Below are 19,129 nucleotides of genomic sequence, written 5' to 3'. Positions count from 1 at the left end.
ACGTTTGTCGTCAGATAATTAAGAGAAAACAAGACTCGATCTCTCAGCTTTACCATTTTATTGCTCTGAAAGTTGCTGACAGGTTTTCACTGCATACATGAAGCGAGCGTGGGCCGAACACGGTACCCAGTGGGACGCCCGCGCCAGTCCATGAAGTTAACAGTGGTGGGGAGGCTACAGTAGGCACGTCTTCAAATAAATATATATGCAGAGAGTCCCCTGATTGGACCAAACCAAAGAGTAAAGTGCTAACCTTCTCCAGAGGTGCCTCAGTCCTTCACGTCAGTCAGGAGTCCAGGAGTCCTGCAGGTTTTGGAGGAACTTGAGCAAGAAGCACCAAGTGTTAGATTATCAGCGATTAAACCGTCTTTGTGAGAATAAAGTTATCAGATTCACCTCTTCTTCTAGCAGAGTTTCACTCCAAAGTGAGATATAATGTGAAATAATAATAAAGCTACGTGAAGAAAGTGATGATTTGTTGCAAAAGCAGGAAATATAACAAGTTGATAACACTTTTAAAAATTAGATTATAGCATTCTGGAATCAAACTCTTCATTTCATTTCATTAGAAAAAAAGTTTGTCATGAATCAAAATAAATTACTGGGGAAACACTTCCCCTTTATACATATCGCTCTTTTCAAAAAGGCTACAATAAATTACTAGAAGATATCACTTTAAATCTTAAAACACACACGTGAGGATGATTAATTACGAAGCGTTCAGCAGGAGAGTTCAGAGTTCACGATGCCGCTGAAACACAAATAAGAAAAAAGGAGACTGGAAACACTGAGATGTGTTTTACGTTACGGTCGAGAACATTATTTGGTTTAAATGTGAATTTTGAAACTGCAGTGATTCACTTGCGTCGAGGTACAAATAAATAAGCTGTACATCATCTACGATCAGAGTTTCAGTCCTGGAGAATTAACGTGTTGAGTCTTAAATCAAAAATATCTGGACGCTCTGAATGCTGATGAAGGTAAAAAATGAAATATAAAGGGAGGAAGTTGTTGATTCGACAGTTTGGGCCTCAGAGACGCCGTCGTTTTTACTCATGGATCCGTCTGATCGACTCATCGAAGGCTGCAGATGAACCGCCAGAAAAATATACGTCCCATTTCTGTTCCTCAATACTTTACCTTGATGAACACGATGTAACAATACATGAATATGATGATGCCACATGTCGCAGCCTCAGGTGTTGAGATCCTCCTGCGGTCATCAGAGCAGCGGCCTCTGGTCCAGCGGCAGACTGTCCACCAGACACTTCAGCTGCTCCTCGCCCAGCTTGATCTTGTCCTCCAGTTTACGCTGCTCGATGATGAGGGCCGACTTCATCTTCACAAAGTGGCGGTAGTCGTCCAGGCTCTCTGCGTCCAGGTGGGCCTCCATGATGCCGGAGACCAGCCGCTCCCGACGGTCCAGGTTCTCCTTCAGCTCCTTGGCATCCTCGTGCTGTCGCATAAGCAGCTTCCGCTTCTCTGTCAGGGTTCGCTGAGGAAAGAAATGAGTAATTACTCTTAATCTAAAGACATTTATCTAAAGATTACAGAATTCTGAGAAAACAAAGTCAGAACTAAATTTTTCCCTCATCCTCTTCCGTGGATCAGAGACTTTCCTCCTGTTACCTTCTCCTCTGGTGGAGCTTCCTCCTCCAGGCTGTTGAGGGCGTTCTCCACCCGGGCGAGCCGCCCCGACAGCGACAGCAGCAGGCTCACCACCTTGTCCAGGTCGCCCACGAACATGCGGAACTTGTCGAGCTGGTTGGGCTGACAGAGGCGCTGCACGGTGGCCTCCACCTCGCGGCCCAGAGCCTCGTTGTCCTCCACGTCCTCCTGCAGGCTGTGTCGCGCCTCCCGCAGCACCTCCAGCTTCCCGGCCAGGCTGGAGATCAGCTCTTGCTGCAAACAAACACAAACAGAGCATTAAAACATGAACTAAAACTCGCTGTCTCTCTCTCAGAGGGTGAGTTTTACCTTTTTACTGGCGAGGTCGACGTCCAGCTCGTCCTCAGAGTCCTGCTCCTCCAGCTGCTCCTGCATGTCCTTCATCTTGATGAGGAGCTCGGCTTTGGGAGCAGATGTGTTGTAGTAGGAGGAGCTGGGAACCAGAGAGGCTGCTGCCGAGAGCGAGACGTCGTCCTCCTCCCGCCTGAGACACAAACACAGGAAACACACAAATCATTTAGATAACAGAGACATTTCTAACAGGATATTAAAGGTTTAGAAACAGGGGGAGGTATTATGTGCATTTTGAAATAAATCTGCTTCTGCAACTGGCAGACTTTAAAACTTTAAAGCAGGTCGACCTTCTTTTAGTTTTGACATTTGTCCACCAGAGGGCAGGCTGTTTAATATTATAGGAGCTAAAAGTAAGATCCTGGAGGAATCACCTGCTTTAACAGGTGTGACCTTTAATACTCATTTAAATAGCGTTATTACTCTTCTGACATTAGATTCTTGATGTGGAACTTCTGACTCTAAATAAAGATGTTTTTCTTCCTTAATTCTAAAACTGTAGCTCATTATTGTTATGTGGATGAATCTGAGGATGAACGGTCGATCACACACACAACAGTAACTTTAACAGTAACTCTAAACGACCTGTCCATGCTCCCGGGGGACGCGGTGGGCAGCCTGGAGCCGGAGGAGGTCCTCCTGCGCTGCAGGGCTCCCTCCAGGATCTGCTCCTCCGAGGGGAAGAGTCCCTCCATCAGGTCCATGGTGGTCATCCTGCCGCTCTGGTCCAAGATGTCCACCAGGGACTTGTCTTTCCCCATGATGTCTCGGGCCAGCTCCTCTCTCTTGGCGTCCTCCTCTGAGTGCCGAGCGCCTGCTGAGCTCGGCTCCTGGGCCAAGGGCTCCTGATCGGCCTGCCGGGTGTAGACGCTGAACAGAGACGAGGCCGGGCGCTCGGCGGCGCTCAGGGAGAGGACGCAGGGCGGCGGCTGGAAGACGAAGCAGCTCTCGGTGCTCTGAGGCAGGTACGCCCGGCCTTCTCGCTCCGAGCTGCTCTCGCTGTGGACGATCCTGACGGGGACTTTCCTCACCGGACTGTTTGGATCCATCTCTGCTGCGAGCTTCACATCACTCTCTGACCTGAACACAAGACGGATCTCAGCGTCAAAGACTGAAAACAATCATCTGACAACTTTGATTCTGAAGCATTAAATGTCTTAAAGTCTCTTTAATTTCGATGATGGCAGAACTGTCTTTAAAGAAACGTTGTGTATTTTCCAAACTTCTGGATAACATTTCCAAACTCAACAGTGAAAGCAGAGAAGCAGCTGCAGGAGGAGTTGTGTGTCACGTGTTTTACTACTGTTTTCTACAACTTACTTACTATTAATTAATAATTTATTCATCTCTGTCCCGTGGCGATTATTTGAAAAACCCCAACAAAGTTAAAACCACGAGTTGAACTAAAATGAAGAGCTGCAGAGAATCACAACTGATTTTTCAAAGTGTGTTTCCACGTCTGACAGAAAACAATATCAGCCGTTCTTTTCTTCAGGCGTTCACAGGTGAAGATGAAGCGACACAATCTCACATTTTCCAGGTTTAACTTGGACTTTTCTGTCTATAAACAGAAATCTTCATCTGGTCAGTTAGAAAATAAACACGCTCCTCAGATTAAAGCCTGGACGGCAGTGAGTGGAAACACTTTTTAAAGCTTCAGAGTCGAACATTTCTAATTAAAGGACGGATGGTACAGTAGTTCTGCAGTGGAAAGCAAAGGTCACAGCAGCCGTGTGGCTTTAACTAAATTACAGCCTGCAGTTCGATTTGTCTCCGGCTGCAGATACAGACACGATCAGATCCTCCTCTCTGTCAGCGCCACCGTAAACTTCTTCCTGACTTAATTCCTTCATCAGTTTATGTGCCATCTGATGACAACCACAGCTCGCCGTACAATCACTAATCATCTTTCTTTTCTTCTGCGACTTGTTTACCTAAAGCCTCTCCGACTGCAGCTTTACGTAACGAGCGGTGCTGAGGAGACCTGGAGGATAAGCTGCTTACCTGAGCGGTGACTCATCCTGCACGAACACGGCCGGCGGCTTGTCGGTCAGTCGCAGAGGTGCAAACTGAGGCGAGGGGGACCGAGCTCGGTCTCCAGGAAGAAGTAAAGTCCGGGACAAAGACAGGGATGAAGAGGAAGGTGGCTGCTCCTTCTCCTCTATGTCTTCTACACCTACTCCTCCTCTGCTGAGGTGAGGGGAGCTGGCCGGAGTCGGGGCGGCGCCGGCGGGGGAGTTCTGGACAGCCGCGTGGTGCTGGGTGTCAGAGCTGGAGCTGGACAGAGGCTGGAGTACTGCCTGGTCCGCCTGGGCGCCGGGGAGGAATTCCTGGGAGGAGGATGTGGTTTCTGGGCCTAAATGGGGCCTGGGCGGCGGCAGGAGGCCCTTGGTTTGTGGAGGCTGGGACGAGTGCTGGGAAGAAGGGCTGAGGCTGCGAGGGCCCGAGGACTGCGTGGGGTGGGAGGCACTGGCTGCGTCTGGTTTGGTCCTGTGGTCACTGGAGGCTTGGACCGGGCCCTCGTTTCTGGGGGCCGACGGGGCCGAGTGAGGGCTGTGGTCGGGCTGGTAACGCTGCCTGGGCTCAGTTTGTCCTCTAGAGGTCAAAATAAAGACAAACCTCATCAGCAGCAGTCGTGAAAACACAAACAGAAATGTTTACAACTTAACACACTCACGATTTAAATCATTTGAGTTAATAAATAATTAAAATGTGATCGATTTAAGAGTCATTTTGAAACTCATCTGTCTGCCTCTTTAATTATTCTCTACATATATTTGTCTCGTCCTTGTTTCATGTCCTTTATGTACCTTTATTTTCACTTACATTTAATTTGTCTGCTCTCTTTTTTTAAACCACAGGTTAAAAAACAAAACAAAAACATTTTCATTCTGCAATCCTCCTTAAATTCAGTTATTCATCTTTAAAAATGAAGATCATGTTTAAGTTCAGAGGAAGTCGTCCGACTGGTTTATTTGAACCACATTAGTAGAGACTTTGTTTGGTGATAGAGTTTCCTGAGTGAAACAGTTCAGGAAACCTGAACCTCGAGTGTGAAATCCAAACACACAGGTGGGATTACATGTGAGCAGAGACAAAGACAGAGACAGGATTCTTATTTCTGTCTCAATAAACATTTCTATCTCACAAATATTAACATTTTTGACACTTGTGATTATTATGTTTCCTCGATAAAACTGACAAACTGGAATTGAAAGTGTCTGTTTTTTAATCCAAACAGAAAACTAGCTGCTCTCAAACTGAAGCTGCTTTCAATTACACTTTAGATTAATGTAGACAAAATAGAATAAATACATAAATAATCTGTATATTAACTGGGTAAACATTGATCAGTTGTGGACTGGCAGGCTGACAAACATGAGCAACATTCATGGTTTCATTCAGTTGTTTTTAAGGGTTATTACAATAATTTAATCCTTTAATTCTAATACTCACATTATGGTGAAATGTCCACAACATGTGTAACTTTACAGGCCTTTTAATAAAAAGCAAAACTGCACAAATCTCCTCAGACTTCTGTGGTTTTAAATTGGATATTGTTCAAACTCCACCCACTGCAGTGAAGTAACACCAGAAACACTTCAGCTCAGGTATCTTAGTCTGAGTTTTGTTGACAGGTTTTCTTTTATGTCCCACCTCTCAGGCAGCGTGTCAACATGTGGATTGTCATTTTGTGTGCTCAACAGCTAAGTGTTCATTTTCACCAGCAGCTTCAGGATGAAGTGATACACTCCCCGCCTGCTGTAAATCACCTGTAAATGCGCAGACACTTTTGTAAATCTGGGTGTAGCTCGCTGCAGGAGTCCAGGAGATACTGTGTGCGACAACATGAGCTCCAACAACCCCAGATAAGGTCGGGAGGAGATCTAGTGTGACGGAAAATGATATTTCCCTTTCAGCTCAAATCTGAAAATGAGAAGCTGGGACGTGTTCTCTCTCGCAGCGCTGATACATTCCACATTTACTCGGAGAGTTTCTTTTTGGCGGATGTTTGAGAGCATTCGACAGATCGGACTGAACCAGCGATCGACTGCACGACCTTCCTATGACTTGTCAGGTCGTTAGATACTTGCTGGATTGATTATTATTTCATCTCTATCATCTTCTGTTGTATATATCTGTCATATCCCACTGAGCAGAAACACATCCATAACAAACACATCCATAAGACATCAATCTTGAAAAGACCTTGTCAAAAACCTGGCTCTGCAGGGAGTCTATCAGTGTACAAACGATGAAAACCTCACCTGCTGTGACTGCTCTGCTGGCTGGGAGCGTCTCTCCATGTTGAAGGAATATTCTACAAAAGAAAGGTGAAGCGTCAGTCTCTTTTTATTCATTGCATGGCATCAAACATAAGTGAGCATCAAGTGGAATAAATTCAAAAAACAGCTTTCACTATCCTCCCTTTAGTCCAAAGCCCAAAGTTGGTTCAACCTGCAAGTATTTCAAGAACCGTTGGACCACATCGACTCTTTTCAGGTGTTGCTTCTGGCTTTGCCTGCCTACTTTAGCAGTTATAAAGATCAGTCATATATCTACATATTGTGGGCTTCTCACCTGTGTGTAGAAGTCTGCAGACGGAGAAGATCGGGATCTCTCGTGGATGCAGACAGCCTTCTCCTCTGCATCTGCATCCAAGATGTTCTCTGCTGAGTGATACCTCCCTTGCGTCTTGGCCTCGGTTGACTTCTTCTGTTTGCTCCATGTGGCCTGGTACTCAGCAAAGGTCCCGAGTCTCTGCTGCTCTAGTAAGACCTGCTTACGTCCAGGGCTGAGTTGGTTGGGGTCTGTGGATGGCTGTACCTCCTCAGTCCTCTCTTTGGGTTTTTCTGTCTCAACAAGGTCTGTGTTTAAGTTTGCACCCTGACTGGACTTCAGCACAGGCCTGGGAAATGTTGGTTTGGCCTCAAAGAACTTCCTCCTCTCTCCGAAAGACCCTGTTTGAGGTTCTCCCTCCACTCCGACTTTGTCTATCTTGTCAGGTTCTGAGAAGGAGTGCGTCCTCTTGGCAAGGGGGAAACGCTTACGTCCTCTAACGCGTCCGTTGGAGGTTTTAGCTGCTGGCACCTCCAGAGGCTCAAGGTCTCGTCTTTGGAAGGAGGTAGCCTGGAGGACCCGGGCTTGCGCTTCTTTCAGGTGGTCCTTGTAGGTGTTAGAGAAGGAGACACCAGAGGATGTAGAAGTCTTTGTGGATCTCCACTCTTCTGCTTCCTCATCCTCTGCATCACATGTCAGGGTTGCAGCACTGCGGCTCTTTTGCAGCTGGGCTCGCTTCTGCTGGATCTCATTGCGGAGGGTGGTGGCGTAACGGTCGCTGCGCCGATTTGTTTTTCCACTGCTGGCAGCCACATCACTGGCATCCTGGGTGGGCATGGCTGCTGGCTGCCTCTCAGCCAGGATCCTACTCTCCTGGGCAAGGGAGTGGAGAAGTGGGGTTTTCATAGGGGATATTCTGTGATCCTCTTGAGGCACCCATGGGTCTTGGTTCCTTGATATACCAACCTTGTGGTCATTACTGGGATGTACTGGGAAGTGTCTTTTCATGTCATTAGAGTGTCCTTCACCCCTCTTTGCAGCATCTTCTGGGCTACGACTTTGATCGGAAAGTTCAGAGGTTGGGCGGTCATAATGTAGACCATTCCCAGGATGGGCATGACCATTACGCTCCTTGTTTTCACTGTAAGGCATGTGGAACTGAGGTATGGAGTACTTTGACTGAATGTTTCCCTTCAGTGAACCTGGGAAGCCTGGGTCATTGCTGTTCACCCAGTGTAGTTTATCGGCTTCCCCCCTCCGTCCCTCTGATTTGCCCTGCCTGGCTTGAAGCTCAGCAGTCTGAACTGAATGCTTGCTCGCCAGGCCATAGTATCTGTTGTGACCACCGTTTTCCAAGTTTGCAGCAGAACTTGCAATGGATGCTGTGGAGTGCCGAACTTGTCTGCGGCTGAAGGCATTTGTGGGCAGATCCTGGAGGCTGCGGTAGTAGCTTCCTACGCTCTGAGTCTTGGTGGGAGGAGCTGGCCTGGTCTGGAGGTAGAGGGGGCTTTCGTCACTGTATTGCCTCTGATGGGCATGTTTTTGGCTGTAATGAGACTGCCTGACATCAATACTGGACAGGGAGAAGAGTTTGTTTGGGTGTAGCTGGTTGTGGTTGTGGTCAGCTGCCATGTTGGGATGGAGAAAGTCTTTGGTGCGCAGGGGGTTGAAGCTGTGTCTGGCCTCTGAGGGTTTCTCCTGGTGAGATCTGAGGTCATTCTTTTTATTTTCTGTCAGTTTTTCACTTGACCTGCCTTTGCCCTTCACTTGCCCACCTTCAGAATATGGGAACACCTTTGTGGCAGCAAAACTGTCACTTCGCTGGGGGGGAGGTGGGGGCGGAGGAGACTGGGACTTCTTCTTCTCTGGAACCTGCCACACTGGGCCAATGCTGGGTCTCCCCACAATGGAAACCCGGGATGCTGGCTGCTCCTCCGACCGTGACCCCTCCCAGCCTCCGTTCCCCAGCGTCGGCTGCAGGTATCTGGGCCTCTCGGCCGGCTGAGGCCCTTCACTCTGGAGGCCCTTGAAGAAAATGTTTTCAGCACTGGTACCCTTCCTTCCAAAAGTACTGGAGTCATGAACAGGAGGGCTGGAGCTACCAGAGAAACAGCTCAACCCGGCATCTCTTTTGCCTCCTGCTCCACAGTGCGGCTCAGCAGTGCTGGTGTATTTGTTTGGGGAAAGACGACCGGGTGGGAAAGGATGAGAGGGACGCTCCACTCTCTCCATGTTGTTCGCTGAGCTGAACTGGCTGGTTAGCTGATGCTGGGTGTCCTGGTCCCTTTGAGCAGACGACTCTTTGGGCCTGGTGGTCGGAAAAAAATGAATGCTTGAATTTGATGAATTGTTGTTTTGCTAAGTCATGACGCCACTTTTGTTGCTCTACGCTAGAAGGCTTACCTCGCTTCATGTTTTGGCTGCCAGACTGGTGCTGGGGCGGCCTCTCTCTTGGCGGGCTCGGACTCCTCTTCTGTCAGCTTGGAGGGTTGCCAGGAATGGGGCCGCGAGCCTGGATCATTCTTCCTGCAGCCAAAGCATTTTAGACAATCACAACATGGGAGTCATATAATTTCATCCATACCTTGGTAACAACCCTAGAAAGATGAAGTGATTACTATATTTTATTGTCTTATCCACTTTGCTCACACTAAACATGCACATACCCTTGTCTGAAGCGGTTTTTCCTGGAGAGCATGTTGACAAAGAGAAGAATTATGTGTTCAATAGATCATAAACCCCTAGAAAATATAAAGCCATGGCTCTTAATCATAACAAAATCAAGTATCACATGAGGTGGCTGAAATTAGAGACAACAATAAATGGACAAGAATCTACTGAAGAATATTTGGTTTGGACGACTAGCACCAACACAAAATGCTACAACGAACACAAATCACAAACTCGACCAAACATCACTTAAGTTCACCAACAACTACCAGCAAACACAACGTGGCTGGCTGATGGTACCTCATGGAGCTTCGCAAAATCTTGGTGAGAAAGCTTCTCGCCACGTGCACCTCGGTTTCTGACGGCATCGTGCGTGACGATACAACATCAACCATTTTAGCCCTGATGGGCAGCGAGTGATGGAAGGAGAAGAAGGAAAAGGAGGAAGAGAGGACGAGACAGAGTTACACATGGTAAAATAAAACGCTTTGTCTTTCTGCAGCAGGAAAAGGAAACAGAAGAGTCTGAAAGTTCATGCAAGTTAAAATTCGGAATGCACATTGTTGGATCTTTGCGGGTATCTGATATTTTTTCCAGCTCATTTCTGCCAGTTACTAACAGCCGATTCTGATATGATAGTCTTGACTCTGTGTCAAAGTTTAGGTGTCGTCAAGCGGAAGTGTCCACATTTTGGACCACATCATGGAGCAGACTTTCCCACAGATTGATGTCTGAATCATGAGGCAGGTATTTAGGGGGGGAAAGTTAAACATACTTAACATAACGACTGCTGACCCCTCTGTTATTGTGGCGAGCCTTCACAAGAGACAGGTCTGTCACAGCCATACAGAACCGATAGAGCTTTTAGACAAATTACTATAAATAACCCTAACCCAATTAAACACACGTGAGATGGATCTACAAGTTTCCCCTCCAACCACCAAACCCTTCCACCTTTAATCCTTTAAAAAGCTGATATTTCAGGTAGAGTGTTTCCAAGTTCAAACCTCGGACTGGAGTGAAATCTCTCAGGCTCGTGAGACCCGATCGAAGCTTTAACCCTGCCAGGTCGAGATTGAGACGCTGCATTCTTTCAGCTCTGGAATGCAGGAAGGTCGTACCCTCGCTTCATGCTGTTCATCTATGTTATCCATCACCCAGGAGTCTGAGAGTGTGACGGCTTCCTCCCGACTGTCTCACAATCCTCCACCTGGCTCTGATTTCTGTACTGTCATGTATAATACCTCAGGAGTCAGCTGAAGATATTTAATCCTGACCTGTTGTTCTTCATTCTCATTTCTCTGATTACAAGAAATAAAATACACAAAAAGTCAAAAGGAAAGCATGAAACGAGAGAGGAAGGAAAGAAGGAAAACACAGCAAGTGTGTTACTGATTAAAGAGTTACTCCAACAATTTTACACATTAAAGTGCATCTGATTCATCAGTGCCTCCAGTGATGTCACACAGTGGCTGAGTTGCATTGTGGGTAATGTAGGTGCCAGCTTTTGCAAAAGAAGAATGTGTGGAATAAAGACACTTAACACTCGGCCACTAACACGCTTCCGCTGGAGCCACAGAAGACTTTAAACTCACTCGTATTTTGAGTCTGAATCATTTCCCAAAAACAAAAAGACACAATAAACTAAAAGTTAAAGACAGAAGTCAAATCTTCTGTAGACACGGTGACAATAACATTATCATGAATCCTTCAGGCCACGATAGTTGTGTCGTGAGTATCTGATATCTTAGCTGACGACTTCAGAAATAATTATTCCAAAATATTGACTTCATGTAATCTTTATTATCCACATATTGGAAATTGTTTGCTTGACGGGTGTTCAGATTTCAAATCTTTGCATGCTAACCTGCAGTGTGTCAATCAAAATGTATAAAAATGACCAAACCTTTGTAACATAATTTCAGGCTTTTACTTATTTTACTGCAAATATTTCAAGAGGCAACCCAGGCAAGAAGGGAAATATTTTAAAAGCCTTTATTGTCGTGGCTAAATCATAATAAAATAACAGTATAATATTTTAATGATTTCATCACCACTATAAAGTCAGAGGACGAGACTCAACGTTACGTCAATAAAACTTCCCGGTCGATCATAATCAAAGACAACGATTCCCATGATCCCACACTACTGTTATCTTTTGTTTTGAGTCAGACAGCAGTGGCATCACTTTCTCCTTCTTTCAAACCTCCTGATTAAGTAAAAGTTCCTTTTGAGGAAATCATAGGAAACAGTCAACCAAAACACAACATCTACACAGATGTTCTTCTCCCACGTAGTACAAACGAAACAAAAATATAGTGTAACAGCAGATTTCTGGATGTGGCAAATGAAGCACACGTCATCTTAAAACTACTCAGTGTGACGCACAAAGTGAGAGTTGTGTCGCCTCCAAACAAACTCAGACACAATGGAAATGCAAATGTGTCTCTTTGTGAAGCGCTGAGGGTCTATTGTCAGGGGATACAGCTGGTCTGTCACAGATATTCCACTGGGAAGGAGACGCCGTCTCCATCTCCCAGGATATACGAGCCACGCTGAGGTGAATTCACTCAGATGACCCAGCTGGCTACGAGTACACCTCCATAAAAGACACTGAGACAAAGAGACTTTCCTTAAGAAATAGTAAAAAGGTCAAGTGATGAGCAAAAACTACAAAACATTCATCCTATCAAGTCAGGAACTAAAACCCCTGATTCTTATAATAAACAGGTTGACGGTGATTTGATAAGCAGTTAAAACTGACTGGTATCGAAGTGAAAGAAGAACGAAGAACTCACCGACGGCTCTAAGAGTTTGGACTGTTGCTGCTCCTGGTCAAAAAGGACACTTCCACTTCACTTCTGCACAGCTCACTCCCTTTTAAACCTCTCCAGGTCAGAAAAAAAAACAACAGTTTGACACCACAGACGAGCGCTCTGAGGAATCTGGCTTCTCCTCCTCCTCCTCCTCCTCCTCCTCCTCCTCCTCCTCCTCCTCCTCCTCCTCCTCCTCCTCCTGGTATGAACACAAACACTCCACCTTGTGCTGCGGAGGAGATTTCCTCGGGGATTATGAGGGGGGATTTGAGACGAGGGGGAGGAGGAGTCGTTGTAATCTAGTGTTTGCACTGCAAGTGGCCGAGCCAGCGGGGCTGCTGGGAAAGTCGAGTTTCTCTTTAATTTGATTTAATTTATTAAGCAGATATTTATCATAAAGTTGCAACTGATGGTCACACCGGCTTCATATAGATGGTTTGAATAGTGAAATAACTATCAACTGAAGTTTAATCAACTCTATTTACAATTTATCAATGATGGTTGTTTAGTGTTAACGTGGTCATTTTCATGGTCAAAACTTACAGACTACACACAGAAAAAAACCTGATTTTAAGGTTTAAATTAATCTAAAGTTGCAGATGTGGAACCTCTCGTGCTTTGGTTTCAGCCTGATATCTGTTACTTGTGTTGGCGGTACGTTCAGTTCTACCTCGGTGTCCTCGTCAGGAAACAAAACACAGACAGGAATGCTCGGCTGTGTTTTGAGAGATACCAGGAGGAGGAGGAGGAGGAGGAGGAGGAGGAGGAGGAGGAGGAGGAGGAGGAGGAGGAAGATACAGAGACGACTCCTCCACCTCTCAGAGGTTAAAAAACAAATCCTGTGTGTCTGAAGTCACTGTCAGGTCATCAGGCCTGTGAGGAGTCGCGGCGTTACGTTACATCTTATAAAATCCCGACAACAACAATAGTGAAATTCGGTACTCTACAGTCAGACCTGTGACTCCACGTGTTTTATATCAGGGATTCATCTTCTTGTGGTTTTATATCATCTGTTCATCCATCAGCTATCTGTTGGTCTCTTGTATATTCCAACCAACAAGGCAGCCAGAGTTCAAGCCCCACAGCTGGATATCTCTAAAGACACCTGGAGACATTTCTTTCCATTTTAGTGGCATCAAAACTTGTTTTTTTAAATAAAGGTCATTAAGGGACGGTTATTTAAAAGGAGTCCTGGAGACATTTCCAGCCCAGTTTTCTAGAGTAAAAACTGGGTGTTTTTTTTTAGGGCCATCTGCAGACACCTCTATCTGTGCTTGTGTTTTTTTCAGAGACCTGGAAACATTTTTCATTCATTTTTGTGACGTCAAAAACATTTCCAACCAATTTTGTGGCATTAAAAAAATTTGATTTCCACCAGTTGTTCTGGAGTCAAAAGCGGGTGTTTGTTTAACGAGTTTTGGGGAAATTCACAACTGTTTGTGGCGCAAAAACAGGTTTTATAAGGAGACATGTGAACATTTCCACTCACTTTTTTAAGGATATTTCTCGATATTTTCAGCTGTTTTTGTGGTGACCAAAATTAACTTACCAAACAGGTATTTCAAGACAAACCATGATGTCTTCCAACTCTATCCAGGTGGTTTTTTGTGCCTAAACCTAACCAGAGCATAAATACAGAGTTGTGTTGAGAGAGAAATACTAAATTCAACCTAAAGAAACATAAAGTTGTAACTTATCTTTGGTTTTGCACAAACGCACACAGCTAACATTTATTCTGGAGATTGAGTCGGGATGTTTATAACCATGATGCTTTGCTCTCATTACATCACCACACTTTCCTTTCCCGACCGTCGTCTTTCACTCATCGCTCTCTGCAGCAGCAGCACAATAGAAAGTGCCAGCATCATCACAGCTGGGCTTATCGGTGTGTCACCGCCCGCACCAGCCACAAAAAATAAAAAGAGGGGGCAGAATGAAATGTACCAGAGGACAAAGTCCAAACTGACACAAACAAACCTGAAGACGAACCACAGCTGGAACATCTGGCTCTGTTCTGCACTGATATCAGTAACGCTCGACTCTTTATTATCAATCTGTCCAATTAAAAACAGTCTCATTAATCTGCTTATTTGAGAAAAGAACAGATTCCTGTCACAACTTTCTAAATCCCAAGTTGTCATATGTCAGCTGCTGTCGTTAGCTTAAAACAGTAAACAGGAACTTTACACCAAATACATGTGAACTTCAGAGAACCTTAACAAACCCTAAAGAACCCAGACAAGAACAGTAACCTTAATGTTTCAGCACTCAGAGTATTTCAGCCCTGAAAGGAACACTTTGAACTCTAAAGACTCTTGAAAGAATTAAAAAACACTAAACGAACAATCTTCACAGAACCCTAAAAACTGTTCTCCTAAATGATTGAGGAACCTGATGTTTGAACCTCAAATGAACCCAAAAGTCTTTCAAAGAACCCCAAATCTAAAAAGAACCATGATAAACTGACACAGAACCCTGAGATAATTCTACTTTATTAAAACTTTAGATCATTTAAGATCTTAGTTGATTGAAACTGTTCCGCTCACTTGTTCTAATCAGTTCTGTATAATAGAACCACAGATGCTGGATGACAACACCACCGACACGTTAACAAACAGTTCATCTTATTGCTCACGATAACTTACTGTTATTAATCTAAAAAAATATATTCCTTTTTAAATCACAAGTCTTATCTGCATGTCTTCTAGCCTGTGACTGAAACAGTTTCTTATTGACATGCTGTTAATATTTCCTGTAAACTGCTGCTGGCTGGTCAGAAACACTTGTTGCTCGTGGACAAAGATGTAGTTTAACTCCTGTTTACCTGCTCTAACGTCATCCCTCCTTCTCCCACCTCCACATAAATCATCTCTCAGGTTTTCTCTCCCTCCTTCTCACCTTCATGCGTCGCCGCTGTTATCTCACACTCACTCACCTCCTCCTGATCTAATCCTGCTCGTCAGGAAACCAAACGATTGAATCAGAGGAGATGAAATTAAAGAAAAGTACCTCGGAGTGTCTTTGTCTTCTAAAACCCCAACATGTCCAGAGAGAGAGAGGAGAGGACCGGCAGACAGGAGCGCCCACTCTGTGCCACTAAAGCCCTGGAAACAATGGGCTCTGCTGATATGGCCTATCCCACTAAGCAGTGTCAACTCACCTAGGCAACATGGACTGTACCACTCCTCCTGCAGGGAGGGGAGGACGCCCGGCCTGAAGCAGCTCTGAGGACGACTGTCGGATCTCTCAGAGAGAGTTTTTACATTTCCCTCCTCTATACGAGCCTGGAGTTCCCCCTGATCGGACTCAGAGCGAGAGCTTCCTCAGCAGAGACAGATCGTTAAAACACTCCGACCGTCCCGTCCACCTTTTCCCTCCGGTTGACTCGACCCACTCCACAAAGCTGAGCCCACGCCTGTGGCTTTGCAGCTCGTAATTGGATTCAGGCTTTAAGACTCTGTTGCCATTTGCCAGTGAGCATATAATTCTGACAGGACGGGACATCGGCAGCACATGGAGCAGAAAGGCTTTAAACAGATTATTGTTGTAGAGACGCTGCAAATAAACCAATCAACTCTCTGCCCAGTGAAAAGTTTGGCTAATGAATAAACACTTGTTGATTATTGTGTCTTTATTTGGCCCTTTAAACTCCTAAATTTCCAACCTAATAGTCAGAATAAATGTCGGTAAAGTTAAAAATAAATGTTCATTTCTGTTGAAATTTGTATTTCTCTCTCAACACAGTGCTGCGTTTGTTCTCTGTTGAGGTTTTGGAAGGAAACACTCTTGGTTAGGATTAGAAAAACATCATGGTGTGGCTTAAAATACCTGTTTTTGTGGTCACAATAACGAATATAATCGGTCCAACTTCCAGTGAAAAAAAATGCCAGTTTTGGTCGCCACAAAAATGGCTGGAAAAATCCTTTATTCTCCTTCAAATACACCTGGCTTTGAAATGTCCCCAGGTGAATCTCTGGTTCTGTTGAGTTGATTTTGATTTTTCTGGCAGTGACAGTCACTGAAGCCTACATTACCCACAATGCATGCAGTCACATGCAGCTTCCTCTGGAGCCAAAAAAGACTTTATACTTTGTCTTAAAACTAGTGAACTGATTCTTTCAGGTGTCTGATCTCAGGTGTCTGCTGCTGCTGTACCTGTGGACGACCAGCGACAGCGTCCTGTGAGAACTCTTCACCAGACTGATGGCCTCCTGACGGGAGCCGCCGAGGGCCACGGCGTTAACGCTCACCAGCTCATCACCAACCTGGAGACGCACTGCTGCCGCCACGCTGCCCTCCTCCACCTGGACACACACACACACACACACGAACATCACAACCAAATCACCTTCAAGTGTAGAAGAAGAAGAAGGAGAAGAAGTTGTTGCCTCTCTATTTATTTAAATACAGACTCTCTGGCGCCATCCTCTGGACACAACCTACACATGTTGCTCCACCAGATGAAAACACTTCTTCATCCATCCAGAAGTTGAGTTTCAGGCCGTGTTACGAGTCACAGCCTCGGGTGGAGCTGGAGTTACTGAACACCTTCATCGTGTTCTTACAGAAACGGAAGACAAGGTGATAAATGTTCCAGAGAATCAAGGCACAACAACACTCCAGTTATTTTCTCCGCCATATTTCAGGGTGGATGTTTCTCTGAGGACTCTGTTTCACCCCCGTCACCCCGGAGCACCTCCGTCTGCAGCAACATGAGCGCTCTGATTAAAAATTAAATCCTGCAGCTCCTGTAACCTGAAGTTCTCTCTGCTGCTGCCTGCTGTGTGTCACGTTACAGACAGAACTCACTGAATGATCTATAACATCCTCAGGAGCTCAGCTGGTTGAGAGGTTATTGGTCCTATTCATCCACAACAATCACACCAGAGTTTAAAGTGAAGGGCTACAATAAGAGCTCAAAACTTTCCCTCCAAAGCCAAACAAGAAGAGGAAGAAGAGGAAGAAGAAGGAGGAGGAGGAGGAGGAGGAGGAGGAGGAGGAGGGGGAGGAGGAGATGTGGAAGAAAGAGTTTGTTTGAGAGCAAAACTGCAACATATTTTTTTTTAAAAATGCGAGTAAAATGAGACACAAAGAAAACAAAGTTGAATTACACAATGTCGTTACCTTTGTGATGACCAGAGGCTCTCGGTGCTCCCCCCCCCCCCTCAGGGTGAAGCCCCAGGGTGCTTTGCCTCGCAGCATCACCTCCACCAGCTCTTCACCCTCCTCGTCCTCCGCCTGTCTGCTCTGCCGCCCGCCGTCTCTCCACACGTCCACCTCCCTCCACCACCTCATCCTCCCTGCTGACACTCTCAGGTCGTCTCTGTAGTCCACGGCCTCCATCAGAGCCCCGGTTCAGCCGGCTCCACCATCATCAGATCCCCCTGAGGCAGAGTTCATCGTCTTGTTTCAGAGGGATTCTTAATCATAATCAATCATACAGCAGGAGGTCTTCATGCCTTGAAAATGTAAAGTTAAAGAGCTGGAATCTTGAGTTTTGAGAATAAAGTGGACTTAGCCAGAATATTAGACTGAGCACAGCTCCCAGGTCAGTCCTTCTTCCTCTCTGCTGCCTTCTAAGCCCCTCCCACAGAGGAGGAGCCTGCCGTGCACCAGCAGGCTTGTAACCATGGCAACAGAGGACGCCAGATAACCAAGATGGCGCATTCAAAATAACAACAACGACATACTTGCGCTATTTCTGATCAATACAACTAAATTAAAAATGTGGAGTGCCTCCTGTCGAGTCACAGTAGATATCCAGAGTAACAGACAATATTCCTCACGTCGCAGCAGACAGAGTTACCAGGTAATCATCACCCACCGCAACATTTTTTTCTCTGAAGCATGAGAAACGTAATTTCGCTTAACTAATTCAACCACTTCAGAACGTCCTGAACACGAACTAATGTTACTAAAACTGCCCGGTGGTCACTTGAAAGACACTTTTGCTAACCAGTAGCCATAAAGACAAAGATAAACACCGGAGATAGCATAAAAGCTAACAAGCTAGCTAACATGCTACGTAGCTCCACTGCAACATCGTACGGCGATATGCGCTATAACTGTAACCGCCGCCATCTTATCCTTGTGGATAAAACATAGAGTGAAACATATATCAAGCAGGTGTCCTCACCTGTCCAGCAGAAAAGTCCTTACAAGTCCTGCAGCTCCTCCACCTCTGAAATGACGCTCTGATATTTATCATAGTTTCCTCTCTGGCTCGGTCCAGTTCTTTGTTTTTACACATTTTCTGGCTCTGTTGTTGCTGTCTGTTCTCCACCATTGTTTACAGTTCAGGATTGAAGTGTCTGACCACAGGGGTATTGCACAAAACCAAGATAAAGGATGAAAGCAGGTCAAACTTAACCCGGCCAAGTTACTATGGTGATTTATTCTCTGCAGCGAGCCTGTTCCAGACCAGGCTAACAGCCAGGCTAACAGCCAGTTATGTTTAATCTCAAGATCCAGCTCTATTTCTTGGAGCTTTCCCTTCTTGAATTTGATTTAAACTTCTGCCAGCTCTGTCTCTCCAGGTGCTTTGCATATAGTCTTGACTGTCTGTGAAGTCTGTAATAGAAATGTCAATTAGCACAGCAGGATTTGTGCATAATGTAGATTCACCAATACTCACAATGTTACCAGGCTGCTTAGGAGACTGTGCAGCATCTGGGTCCTGTTACACATTTTCTATTAGCACCACATCACTGACTTTGGATCCTTTATGGACTAAATAAGCAGGATATTTCCATAAAATTGACATAAAATCTCAAGCCTTCTGTCGTCCAGTGACACAGTCTCCTCATCTGCAGAAGTGCATCCTGCAGCTGCAGATGTGCTTTCCCCTGCCATATACACACATGTACTGGAGGAAACTTGAATTAAGATTTCACAGGATATACCAAGCCTGTGATTTTAGTACAATGTATTAACCGGATCATCTTCTGGTGGCCCAGACACTGTAAGGAAATCCAAAGTCAGACAGTATGATATATTTATTCGATGGTGTTCCATGTGCAGTAGTACTACAGTATATCTTGTAAGAAGCGGACAGTTTCTGAGGC

At 45.5% G+C, this 19,129-nt stretch overlaps 2 protein-coding genes across 6 annotated transcripts in view; both read right to left on the bottom strand.

Moving 5' to 3' along the window:
- LOC119015196 (NACHT, LRR and PYD domains-containing protein 12-like) overlaps positions 1 to 19,129 on the bottom strand; it is a 208,229-nt gene that overhangs the window by 84,062 nt on the left and 105,038 nt on the right. The window lies entirely within an intron of this gene.
- LOC119015191 (protein Shroom2-like) lies at positions 44 to 18,488 on the bottom strand. Of its 5 annotated transcripts, none has more exons than XM_037090966.1 (11): positions 18,202 to 18,488; positions 17,190 to 17,469; positions 16,221 to 16,369; positions 8,983 to 9,105; positions 6,601 to 8,887; positions 6,288 to 6,340; positions 4,024 to 4,614; positions 2,605 to 3,099; positions 1,978 to 2,152; positions 1,630 to 1,902; positions 44 to 1,495 (listed from the first exon to the last, which is right to left on the bottom strand). In XM_037090966.1, exons 2-11 carry the CDS (start codon positions 17,406 to 17,408, stop codon positions 1,223 to 1,225), a joined length of 4,638 nt encoding a protein of 1,545 aa, XP_036946861.1. In that variant the 5' UTR covers positions 17,409 to 17,469; positions 18,202 to 18,488; the 3' UTR covers positions 44 to 1,222. The 5 variants fall into 5 exon arrangements, with proteins under 5 accessions (XP_036946861.1, XP_036946860.1, XP_036946864.1 ...); XM_037090965.1 differs by having other exon boundaries at positions 17,190 to 17,449; XM_037090969.1 differs by lacking the exons at positions 17,190 to 17,469; positions 18,202 to 18,488 and adding an exon at positions 12,048 to 12,135 and having other exon boundaries at positions 16,221 to 16,341.

This window comes from Acanthopagrus latus, chromosome 24, assembly GCF_904848185.1.
Source record: "Acanthopagrus latus isolate v.2019 chromosome 24, fAcaLat1.1, whole genome shotgun sequence".
Classification (NCBI taxonomy): Eukaryota; Metazoa; Chordata; class Actinopteri; order Spariformes; family Sparidae; genus Acanthopagrus; species Acanthopagrus latus.
Note: the sequence above shows the minus strand (reverse complement) of the source record. Positions and strands in the feature narration are given on the sequence as shown.

Bases quoted from the DNA above. Each gene is read 5' to 3' on its own strand.
- LOC119015191 (XM_037090966.1), bottom strand. From the start codon at position 17,408: ATGGAGGCCGTGGACTACAGAGACGACCTGAGAGTGTCAGCAGGGAGG. The intron at 9,106-16,220 runs GTACAGCAGCAG...CTTTGGCTGCAG, and splicing joins CTGTCGCTGGTCGTCCACAG to GAAGAATGATCCAGGCTCGC. The intron at 3,100-4,023 runs GTAAGCAGCTTA...TCTTGTGTTCAG, and splicing joins CAGGATGAGTCACCGCTCAG to GTCAGAGAGTGATGTGAAGC.